The sequence below is a fragment of the Amblyomma mixtum genome, chromosome 3, assembly GCF_055824585.1.
Source record: "Amblyomma mixtum isolate Tamu chromosome 3, ASM5582458v1, whole genome shotgun sequence".
NCBI lineage: Eukaryota > Metazoa > Arthropoda > Arachnida > Ixodida > Ixodidae > Amblyomma > Amblyomma mixtum.
The window spans coordinates 130272908-130285896 of record NC_143014.1 but is presented as its reverse complement, the minus strand read 5'-3'; the positions used below and the strand labels follow the sequence as shown (position 1 = coordinate 130285896).

At 41.9% G+C, this 12989-nt stretch overlaps 1 protein-coding gene across 2 annotated transcripts in view; it reads left to right on the top strand.

Moving 5' to 3' along the window:
• The window catches only part of Kyat (Kynurenine aminotransferase), a 38343-nt gene extending 32961 nt beyond the window's left edge, over positions 1-5382 (top strand). For both annotated transcript variants that reach the window (XM_089581146.1, XM_089581147.1), the window contains 3 exons: positions 3352-3422; positions 4020-4106; positions 5208-5382. In XM_089581146.1, the coding sequence (XP_089437272.1) occupies positions 3352-3422; positions 4020-4106; positions 5208-5267 (218 nt within the window). In that variant the 3' untranslated portion in view covers positions 5268-5382. The remainder of the gene's footprint in view (positions 1-3351; positions 3423-4019; positions 4107-5207) is intronic.
• Positions 5383-12989: the final 7607 nt, after the last annotated feature.

The window sequence follows — 12989 nt, the reverse complement described above, 5'->3', positions numbered from 1 at the left end:
GCAGTGCTTGTGGGCACTCTTGTTCTCGATCGTCACAAAGCACGTTAAGAGGCAAAAATGGGGAAACGCAGGGGCATGACACACAACAAAAAAGGCATCGCTATGTTTACATCTGACAGCCTGTGAAGCTGTCATCTTGGCTACTGAATAGAAATTAGTTTGTCGACAAGTGAACGTAGCCTAAAATTTGCGTTTAAAGGGACAGTGAGGAGAGCTCTATTAATATTTTTTTTAAAGCAAAATCCGATAGTTCGGCATTTCATGGCTTTGTTGCCACTTGGCCGGCAGCGAAAGAAGCATTTATTTCGAAGAAATTTGGATTCGAAGTTGAAAAAGTTTTTCCCGCCGCTCTGATTCAAACTTGGGATTCTGTTATGACGACACAGGACTAAGTGACGTCAAACATGACGTGCACATGACGTAACGCAGACTCCATAATTTCTGGCGGCCAGAAGTGCGGCCTAGCAGCAGCCGAAAAGAACGCTACCGCCGGCCGCACGTTGAAGGCATCTATCGGCTATCGCGGCCGTCGCTACCGTCGCTTCGGTTACGTTTGCACCGGCGTTTTGCCAGCATTACGATGGATCCCGTTCTCGAAGTCGTCAACGAAGTTCTCGCAAATACACACCTTTAGCATACCGTGTACCTTGTTACCGTTAGCGGAATACCGGGAGCCCGCCTACCGCCGGTGAACAGGTGCTGATTGGTCCCGATGCCGCAGGTGCGCGCGTAGCTGCCGGGTACGTGGCGCCATCTGGCGACGTCAAGGAGATTTGCGCATGCATTGGCTCCGCCTCAGTGATTCGTGACTTCTCGTGTCCTAGTGCTGCTAGAACCATTAGTTCTAGCAACACTGTTTTGACCTATGACGTCACCACGCTTGTACTTGCGAGTTTGGCCTGTGGCGGCGATACCTGTATTTTGGTTCTTGCTCTTTTCTACGTTACAAGAGCTTTGTTGTCAGTATGATGGGCGTTTTTGTAATCAGGAGCTGGTATTCTGTCGATACAAGCCAACTTCAATTTCTCCTCAGTGTCCCTTTAAAACAGATTGTTTTGTTTCTAATTTCTGTATTTTGTTTTTTTTTCCCCATATAGTGAGTGCAAGGCTGCTCTAAAACTCCCTTGAGCTTCCATCTGCCATTTGCCAACCTCCATTGAGTCTATCCCCATAAAATTCAATGCTCAGTCATTCAATCTTCATTGAGATTATGGTGACTGACTCAGTGTTCGTTGAAACTGTCTTTTGACAGTGGTACAAGTAATTAAGTGATTGAAGACACTCATCCCTCCTCTCGAAATGCTGGAGGCCCATGTATTATACAGTGTCAGTGCACGTTAAAGAATCCCAGGTGGTCTGAAATTTCCGGAGCCCTTCACTATGGCGTCTACAGAGCCACGTTTTGGTGGAGCCGAAATAAATACCAAAAGACTCATGTGCTGTACGATGTCAGCTCACATTAAAGAACTCTACGTGTTCTAAGTTAATTCTGGGCTATTCACTACGGCGCCCCTCATAGCCCATGCGTTGCTTTGGGATATTTAACCCCGCAATTTACAATTTTTTTTGTGACTGATCTCAAGTGGATGTCATATGTAGCCGTTCTCTCATTCAGGCTCGCTGAAAAACAGCATATATCTTCATGTTATATCATACCAGAAAAGCTGGTGTGCAATGAAGGATGACATTTGTACTGCCTCCTGTTCTCTGCCCCAGCCTGCCATAGTGAAGCATTGACCACTGGTTGAGCGCACCCTGTGCACTTAGTAGCATTCAGCATGATGCATGTGTTGGCATCAAACTTTGACCACCCCATTAGGTCTCTTTTTCTTGTAGGCTGTATATTTTATGTCATTGTCTTGGGATGCAGCCACGTGAACTACTGTTGCCCTCTCACTCTACAAAAAGCCATGTCATTGGGAAGGATTATAGTAGCAGCCAGGTGCTGGTTTTTTTTTTTTACCTTGCATTGTACAGAGGAACATTTGGATGAACAGATTTTAGTGCAAAATATGTTTAAATCCCACAAACGTTTTACACAATATACCTTGCATACCTTATTTATACCTTATTGCATACACAAATTCTGTCCTGAATTTGCACTTCAAGATTTGTTGTGATCCTTGGCTATGCCTACTATATGTTTATTGTTGAAAGCTGTATGTACTTGCTGTGTAGCGGTAACCATGGCCACCCTAGCTATGTAATGTGTTTACTTAGTGTTTTAAACATAGTTGCAGGCTGGAGATGCCCCATTGACGGCTGGTGAACACTCATGTGTGCAAAGGATTGAAGTTTTCTGCAGCCAACTGACATTTGTGCCGGACACGAAGGTTATGCAGTAGTGGAAGGCTTGTAATGCAGCATACAAAGCACATGGTGACCCACAACGTAGAAGTATTGCTCTGGGAGGATTTTCAATGCTTTCTCCGGCACGAGAAATGGTGAAAGTTATGAGAAAATATTACCAGAACTTTTCCTTTATCAGCTTGCAGAATTTTTTACTGTACAAAAAAGCAACATTTCTTTAAACCTGTGTACCTCCCTCTTTGGTTAAAATTAAAAAAAAAAAAAAGTTAGCTGGGCTTTTCAGCAGAACCTAACAGTTTGCTGTCAGCAATATCCAATGGCCGTGAAATTCGAGCCGCTGCACCACACTGTTGACATCAATTGTTATTTTTCTCATTTCTGGAATTGGAGAAATGTATTTATGTCTTGTCCCTTTTAACCCTCAGCTTTGTCCCGTGAGTTTTGTACACATAGCGTAATGAAATTTTAACTGTACAGAAAATGTAAAACAAAGCGATGGGACTGGAGGATTAGGCACATTGTGGAATCGCTTGTGGTCTGCGTTCAAAAGTGTAGCTTATCTGTAAAGTTACTCCTGTCATAGTCTTCACTTGAATCAATGGCACTCTTGGTTTCTGGATTTTGCTTTGCATAACTTTCTTCCAGTGTGGACGATATTAAAGCTGTTATTTCGGCACATGTTTTTTCACTTTCAGCAAGTAGGCAGCCATTTTTTTTTTGCATCACTGTCTCTGTGGCCAACAAAGCGTAGCTAAGATGTAACCCCCCCCCCCCCCCCCCCTTTTCCTTAAAGAACAAAATAACATACAAAGCAACCCTTACACCGCCATCTAGTATAGGAACTCAAATTAAAGGCAAAATTTGAAATCTAGTGCGAATCCATTGTGAGCTGAGCTTGTCATCGGTCGTGCTATTGGTAAAACTTGTCATGATGAGTATGGTGTGTCCATGGTAGCAAACGACGAGTGCAGTTCTTTTGTCTTGTTCTTCTCTCTGAGCAAACAGGTATATGATGATGTTTATTTATTTGTTCTTTTCAAGCATCTAAAGTGAAGTTGGAGGGGAATGAGCCCAAGGATTACCTTTTTGCAAAGTGGCTGTCCAGGTCAAGGGTCAGTATGCCACATTGATGTTTTTTTTTTATGAAACTTACAAAAGATACATAATATGTCAACTCTGGTGCAGTCATATTTGAATGAGTATTGCTAGTGACTGTGAACTGTTTATTAGTATAAAATGTCATTTTATTTGTAATGGCACTTTGGTGGGGACTTTATTTTTGCATCATCAATGCATGTGGGTTGTCTTGTTTATGGCTCTGTTTAATGTTAAATGTGCAGCCAAGTTGTATTTCCTTAAGCTAGTAGGTTTTGAAGCGCTTGGCAAAATTGTTTCTGCTTTTTTGGCCATCTTCGTTTTGACTGCTGGTCAGAAGAGTAACAGGTGTGCACCCCGTATGTGCAGGTGGACATGGCCATTGAAATGGATTTAGTGTTGAAATCAAACCTCTGTACCTAGTTTTGAAACACTGTTCGAGCAAACTTTTTAAAAGGTGTGAAATGAAGGTCACTCTCTTCTACTTGGAATTTCTATGTTATGCAGCCAGATACTATGCAACAAATAATTTGGCAACCTAGTTCATTGCAGTTCAGTGACATGCACTGCTCCAAGAGTATGCATTTGAAAGTGGTCAATGAAACTCATTTCAGAAGCTACAAGGCATTCCCCCTAGTGCCTTCTATGGTGCAGACCACAAACCTCTTGCTCAGGATTTGATACGATTCTGTTTTATCAAGGTGAGTGTCAAGGAAACACCTACTAATGAATGTGTCATCTTTACATAAGTACCCTTGATACTTGTTTGCATAAGTACCCTTGAAATTTTCGGCAGGTGGCAAATGCCTTGAAAAACCCTTTCCTTCATACAAAAAAAAGTCCTTCTTGCGTGTTTCTGTCATGTGTTCTGGGTTCTATACAAAAGTCACCACATCCCTAGCTGCTGAGTGCTACTTTGAAAAATCCTGTGAGCTTGATACGCACTGTGTAAACAGGACCTGTCACCACTGCTTTTGTTAATGCTGGAAAGCCCTTTGAGAAGCACAGAAATGTGCATGTGGTGCGAAAAAGAAACCAATGGAGGTCGACATGACTGGGAATACCTAATTCGTATTCAGTCGGATTCGCATTTCTGTCGGATACAACTTAAGTCTGCAGTGAAGCTCCGTTCAAGTTCAGGACCGCCACGCGGGATTCCTCCGCGGCGAAAATGTAGTCCGTTGTTGAAACTTTTTTTGTTATCTAAACATAGTGTATCACAAGAAAAAAAAATTATAAGCTCTAGAATTTTGATACCTGGCTTGTTTAATAATGTCAAACATTAAAGAGCTGACTTTGTTTACTGTTGCGATTAGCCAGCGGAGTAATACAAGACGCCACGGACCGCGGCCCAGTGTTAGCAACTGCTGTTTCTTTAAGTTGTATCCTACTATCTACTGGAGCCTTATTATCTTATGATCAGTCAGTGTAAAATAAAACTCAAACAAGACAATGAGAATGGAAACAGCAAATCAAGAAGACCTTAGCAGAAGGAGAATGAATACTGGCTCACTTGATTTTTACTTCAATGGTGCGAAGACCATTGCGTGGAAGTGTTAATGAACCCAGCCTGTATTTTTTTCTGCAGCATCTAATATTTTTCGTGTTTCTGTGTTCATGTTTCACTTATCCTGTTTGCACTTCATTTAACACTGATAGTGCATTATATACTATTATGCATTAGCTTGTGTATCCTTATATGAATGTGCTCAAGGTGGCGCTTATTATTCCTAGCACTTGGGTAACCTTTTATTTCATGTGTAATTGATGCAGAAACCTCTTTTTTTTTTTTTTCCTTCAAGGATGACTCAACTCTTCAGAAGGCTGCTGACATTTTGGCAGAGTTGAAGAATATGTCCTGAAGTGTGCAGTAGTGGGCAGTTGAAGCCCTTGTGTAGTGCAGCATTTAGCGACATTTTTTCTGCATTTTACCGTGTAGCCTTGTGGGCAAATAAATATAATCAGTATTTTTTTTACTGTGGACTGTGCATCGGTGCTCAAGCTGGTCACACAAATTTTCTGCTGGCAAGGTCACAGTGCAGAAATTGACAGCTATACTGAAACATGCTGCTAACACATGACATCAGATGACCTTTGAGCCATTGTTTATTTTTTTTAATTTATTTTACCCTCAGGGCTTACAAAAGCATTGTAGAGGGGAGGGGCAGAAATACAAAGGACACTCTGCAATTTGGTTAAGAAAAGGAAAAAGATAACAATAAAATAGAAAATAAAGGCAACAACAACGACGAAAAAACAAAAACTGCACGTATTGAAAGCACATGGGTAGGTTACAAATACGCAATCGTCTGGTTGAACAGAATGCAGCAGAGTACAGCATCAATGCATTAAAAAAAAAAATGAAGGAACAGTCATACAGAACGTGATATGTGCCAAGTGCAAGTTATGAAAAAATAAATAAAAAAGGACTTCAAAATATGTTAGTAAGGGAAGTACGAAAGCGGTGGTTGTCGGTGATAGTGACCAGGGCAGCAGGTAGATGGTTCCAGTCATGGGATGTTTTTGGTAGAAATGAATGTGCATACATCATGGTGTTTTGGCGAGGTATGGCGACTTAGTAGCAATGATCGACACAGGCAGAAACATGAGCAGCATCTGTGATCAGGCGCGTTCTGAGTTGATGGTCATGATGATAAATTTTATGGAAGAGGCAAATATGAGATATCTTGCGACGGACAGTGAGAGGGGGCAAATTTAGACTTAGTTTCATGATAGTGATGCTTGCTGTGCGGTAGTAATTATTGAGGATAAAACGAGCAGAGTGATTTTGTACGCTCTCCAAGGTTTTATTCAGTGATACATGGCTAGGGTCCCATATGGATGAAGCGTACTCGAGATTGGGTTGGACATAGGTAGTATATAGCTGTTTTTTCAGTGAAGATGGAGCTAGTGAAAAGTTATGTTTCAGATACCCAAGCATGCGATTGGCTTTGGTTGTTATGTAGTTAATACGAATCTTCCAGGAAAGGTTATTCGTAATGTGTACTCCAAGGTACTTATAAGTTGAAACGGGGTCGAGTGGAGAATCATTAGTACAGTAGCTTGGACAGGATGATTGACTGCGGGAAATTCGCATTGTTTTGCATTTTGCAGCAGTTATGGCCTGTAGAAAAATTCTATTCACTAGAATCTATACATATATGCATACATACCGTCTTTGTCAAAAGTAACCAGGCTGCATGGTTTGCTTCTAGCTTGTATAGTGGAGCCCTTGAGACTTTCCTAAAGACCAAAAGTTGTTCGAAGGTAAGAAGACCCCCAGTCCTTACCATTAATGACCATTTCAGCTTCAGGGAAGTTGTAAGGGCTCTACTGTACGAGCTAGAAGCAAACCATGCAGCCTGGTTACTTTTGACAAAGACTGTACATGTGAGCCTCCACAGTGGCTCAGTGGTTATGATGCTTGGCTGCTGACCCAAAAGACGTGGGTTCGATCCCAGCCACGGCGGTCGCATTTCAGTGGAGGCGAAATGCTAGAGGCTTGTGTACTGTGCGATTGTCTGTGCACACTAAAAAACCCAGGTGGCCTAAATTTTTCAAAGCCCTCCACTACAGTGTCTCTCATAGCCTAATAAGCTCACTTTGATGTGAACCCACATATCTTGAAGTTTTGATGTCGCTCGTGATAACACTCAAAGCTCTTAAGCTGTTCCTTGTAGGCTGTGTTCGCTTCACTGCTGTGGCATGGCACAGAACTCACTTTATTAAGGCCTTGGTTTCTGCAGAGGAGTTTGCATTGAGAAGTAAAGCTGGGAACTAGGCTCAAAATGTCTACATTGCATGACCAGCACACTGAGAAACTTCGGTGCTTTGCTTGTCTTGTAACTTTGCTTCTCAAAATTTTTCCATCTTTAAAACTTTGAGTTAATGAAGGTTTACTGTGTTTATCTGCTGTGCAACTTTAACGAGAGATTTAGCAAATAATTGAAAGCATGTAATTGACTCCTTGTGCACACTAAGGAAGCTCTAGTAACAGTGTCTAAAATTGAATGCCAGAGATGCATGCTGTACTTCCTGGTTTTCAAGGCTTATGCAGGTTCCTTAGAAAACTGAACAAGCAAAGTCAATTTGAAGGGAGTGCAACTTGCACTCCCAACAACTGAGTTCAAAGTGTGTAAAATGTTCTGAGGGCACTTAAGTCTGCTTACATGGAGAAATGCGAAAGCACATGTTCTGAGGAAAGGAAAGGGCGTGGTAGCTCTCACATCTCGACATCTTGGTGGACACCTCAACCATGCCTTAAAGCATGCAAGTGAAGGTGCATATGTCATCGGTCCGAAACCCTGTTGCAAGCTAGCCTACAGCTTGACTGAAACATGTAAGCTATGTGCAAAGAGAAATGCTATGACACCACCCTGAACGCTGTACAACTAACAGTTGCTCAAAATCTTGATGCGAATGTAGTCTGCGATACTGCCACCACATTGAGGTCAACCAGTGATGCCATCGCTAAGATTTCATCTACACCTTCATGGATTAAGGGGTGGAGACTTGGTATGACATCACTTACATCGTTCTCATGTGACTTGGTATGACATTACATTACATCGTTGCCACGTGACCCAGTATGACATTCCATTACACCGTTATGATGTGACTTGGTGTAACGTCACTCATATGTTGTCACTAAGTTTAGCAATTAGTCTTAGTGTTGCCTAATTACAGTGATTAATACTAATTAGACATACTGATTATTAATGATATGGTGTCATCGCCTTCATCATATGACTTGCATTCATGTTTCTTGTGGACATTACCTTGAAAATGAGCCATCCAATGCTTTCGAAAGTACATATAAACAACGCTAAACGACAGGACTAGAAGAGGAGTAGACAAACACGGCGCTGAACTTACAACTGAATTTATTGGAAGGAAAAAATTTTCAATATATACATACAAAAACGCGCACACGTGCGCACAGTCAATACATCAAAGTGGAGATACAATCAACAAGCCACGTTGGTCACACGTGTTGTACCTGCCTACAAGCTACCCTTTGTGCAGCAATGTCATTTCTTTCTTTGACAAAGCTAAAGAAGTATTGCTAACGCAACCTTTTGATTTTCTAGTGATATGAAATGCTTCGGCGACTTCTCTTGTAATCTTGTCAGTATGAAAAAATAACAATTCTGTATCGTCAAAGAACGGCACGCATTTGCATACACTGCAATGACTTGACAAGTTAGTATCTTTTTTTTGCAACGAATTAGCATGCTCCATAAGCCTAACATTAATGCATCGGCCTGTCTGGCCTATGTAAGTGCGACCACATGATTATGGAATCTGGTAAACTACCCCCATCTTGCAATTAACGAACTTGTTCACATGGTTAACTTTGCAGACAGACTTACGTTTGGCACCTTCCTGCTTTCTCTGAACTGCTGCTCCTAACCTACCCAGTTTATTAGGAGCAGAAAAAACCACCCTCACGCCATACTTGGCCCCTACCCTTTTAAAACGATGTGACAACGCGTGCACATAAGGCATGACAACTGTTTTCTTCCCCTCAGCATTTTCTCTAGGCTGACACGAACATTTCAGTGTTCTAAGAACCTTATCTGCACCAGCCACTAGTACGGAATCAGGGTACCCAGCCTCCCTACATCTCTGGGCTTGGACTGCAAGACTAGCAGACATTTGATGCATACAAGATTTTTTGACGGCCATACCAATACATCCTGTCACAATACCGAATTTCACAAGCTTGGAATGGAAAGACGCGTAATTAACAAGAGGCTTTTCACTCCTGGGAGCATATCGCCAGCATACATGGTTCGGCAAGAAGGACAAGCTCAGATCTAGGAACTGCAAGGCGTTCCTTTGAGGGAACTCATGCGTAAACCGCAGTCCGGACCCATGCTGTGAAAAAACATCAAGTACCTCAGACACACACTCAGTACCCAAAGACCTAACTAGAACCAGGAAGTCATCCACATACCGAAAAATTCTAATGCACTTTCCATTTAAGTCACTTTCTACTGCTCTGTCAACATAACTGAGAAAAATGCTGCTAAGAATTGGCGCAATTTTGGCTCCAATACACACTCCCGACTTTTGCTTAAAAACTTTACCTTCCCACGTTACATAGGTATTCTCTAGATAAAAGGATAAAAGTTCCAGGAAGGACCCAACGGAAATGCCACAATCATTTTGAAATACGCACTCATCGTTCTGTTCTGAGATGCAATTCTGAACACATTGCAAAAGTTGATTATGGGGAAGAGAATAAAATAAATCAACCACGTCTATGCTAACCACGGCTAAAACGCATAAACCGGACGTTCCGTTTCGAGCAATAGTCTCAGAGCGTCAAACTTGGCAAGTAGAGGTTTCGTCATACCTTAATAAGCATTTGTCATCACTCTCCGTTCTTGACCCGTTTGTTGTTCCAAATTCGGAGGAAATTGTGAACTTTCTCTTGAAAGAGAACCCGGCTTCGTGCTCTGGTTTTAGCATAGACGTGGTTGATTTATTTTATTCTCTTCCCCATAATCAACTTTTGCAATGTGTTCAGAATTGCATCTCAGAACAGAACGATGAGTGCGTATTTCAAAATGATTGTGGCATTTCCGTTGGGTCCTTCCTGGAACTTTTATCCTTTTATCTAGAGAATACCTATGTAACGTGGGAAGGTAAAGTTTTTAAGCAAAAGTCGGGAGTGTGTATTGGAGCCAAAATTGCGCCAATTCTTAGTAGCATTTTTCTCAGTTATGTTGACAGAGCAGTAGAAAGTGACTTAAATGGAAAGTGCATTAGAATTTTTCGGTATGTGGATGACTTCCTGGTTCTAGTTAGGTCTTTGGGTACTGAGTGTGTGTCTGAGGTACTTGATGTTTTTTCACAGCATGGGTCCGGACTGCGGTTTACGCATGAGTTCCCTCAAAGGAACGCCTTGCAGTTCCTAGATCTGAGCTTGTCCTTCTTGCCGAACCATGTATGCTGGCGATATGCTCCCAGGAGTGAAAAGCCTCTTGTTAATTACGCGTCTTTTCATTCCAAGCTTGTGAAATTCGGTATTGTGACAGGATGTATTGGTATGGCCGTCAAAAAATCTTGTATGCATCAAATGTCTGCTAGTCTTGCAGTCCAAGCCCAGAGATGTAGGGAGGCTGGGTACCCTGATTCCGTACTAGTGGCTGGTGCAGATAAGGTTCTTAGAACACTGAAATGTTCGTGTCAGCCTAGAGAAAATGCTGAGGGGAAGAAAACAGTTGTCATGCCTTATGTGCACGCGTTGTCACATCGTTTTAAAAGGGTAGGGGCCAAGTATGGCGTGAGGGTGGTTTTTTCTGCTCCTAATAAACTGGGTAGGTTAGGAGCAGCAGTTCAGAGAAAGCAGGAAGGTGCCAAACGTAAGTCTGTCTGCAAAGTTAACCATGTGAACAAGTTCGTTAATTGCAAGATGGGGGTAGTTTACCAGATTCCATTATCATGTGGTCGCACTTACATAGGCCAGACAGGCCGATGCATTAATGTTAGGCTTATGGAGCATGCTAATTCGTTGCAAAAAAAAGATACTAACTTGTCAAGTCATTGCAGTGTATGCAAATGCGTGCCGTTCTTTGACGATACAGAATTGTTATTTTTTCATACTGACAAGATTACAAGAGAAGTCGCCGAAGCATTTCATATCACTAGAAAATCAAAAGGTTGCATTAGCAATACTTCTTTAGCTTTGTCAAAGAAAGAAATGACATTGCTGCACAAAGGGTAGCTTGTAGGTAGGTACAACACGTGTGACCAACGTTGCTTGTTGATCGTATCTCCACTTTGATGTATTGACTGTGCGCACGTGTGCGCGTTTTTGTATGTATATATTGAAAATTTTTTCCTTCCAATAAATTCAGTTGTAAGTTCAGCGCCGTGTTTGTCTACTCCTCTTCTAGTCCTGTCGTTTAGCGTTGTTTATATGTACTTTCGCCATGGAACACCAACTCGCCCAATCTACCGTTCTTCTACAATGCTTTCGGATTAATAAATTGAATGGTAAATCTACAGTTCAGGTGCCCATAAAAGCTACAGAGCACTCATACTATCATGTAAGGTGTATGATAGTGAAAGCTGTGAAGTTGTTGTGCAAGCATCATAGAAATGATCGTCACATTTTTCAGGCTTCTGTACTCTTTGCACACTTCACGAGAGTGACCACTCCAATGCTTATATAGGAACAGGCCTACTTTGATCACATGTCTACGTAAGGCTGGGTGGGCCCACTCCTCGGCACACCCAGATAATTATTTTTGACAGCAGGATCACGTGATAATTTTTGGCGAACGTAGCAATAGTTGTGAACTCTTCAAATGTGCTGCCAGCAGGCTTCACTAGAAATACCAGCTAATTCACTAACTTTTGCTGCTCCTTGAGGCTCTCATATAACTATTCAAATTGAATTTTGAGAATGTTGCATTTTCTAGTTACATTCATTAGCTGAACTGCAATATGTATTCACTTCTCTGTGTGACCGACATATGTGTACAGTGACTCAAAGGTCATTGGATCTCCAAGTCAGCAGAAATGTAACCCATAATCATACTTCTAGTACTGTGCATGCAGTATATTTATGTGTACATAGGTACTTTTCACGCACACTTAAAGTATGGCGCATTCATTTGCAAGGCTCAGTTCACTTCGAAGAGAGGGGAAATGTGCACAGCCTGCAACACTGGAAAATACATTGCGCCAGCTTGCCTTAAAGCTGACCTACCTCAGTAGTTCTTAATGCAAGAGAATTCAGGTTATCGCCTTACAAAAACCACCGGATTTCTCCGTAACGAAATTCCCCAATTGGTTGAGGAGGTTGTGACATCATCAGCACCGCCAGATTTGAAAATTTAAGGACTAGAATAGCATTTCGGTTGTCACCTTGCAAAAAAAACCACCGGGTTTCTCCGTAACAAGATTCCCTGATTGGTCGAGAGGGCGTGATGTCATCAGCACCACCAAACTTGAAAATTTAAGGACTAGAATGTTCCAGTACCTTCCTTTGGGTTCTCGTATGAGGATATATTAATCCAACCCACTAATCCACCGTCTAATCCTCACAAATCCACCTTAATCCATTTTTTGGGGTGGGCCTATTTTCAAAATTTGGGGGGTCCTTTGGAATTTTGAGGGCTGGGCAAACTTCCAAACACTATTCCATTTTAATGTGGTTACGAAGGCTCCCCCCCAACCCCAAGTTTTTTTTCTTCAGGTTTTTTGCAGAGCAATGCAAGAAGCTGTTTTCGCTCTTCAACTTAGAAGCCATTTACAGAGGCGACTTCGATGAGCTTCAGATCTCACCGACCGCTCAGGACGGTAGCTAATAGTGAATTTCATGAGGTTCATTTCAAGCTTTCCTTTTTGGCACTGCATTCTCTTGTCACAGCCTTTTTCTCATTTTCATGTCAAACTGCAATGGAATTGTTCCAGATCATTTAATGATATGATCGCTTTAAACATGGTCAATTATACCTGCACATGTGTCCTGTTGTTTCATTATTCAGGACAGATTTAAAATAAACTGGATGCATTTGACGTGCTTTAATGAAGGGGTCCCGTGTGTGCCAAAAGAAGTAACACAA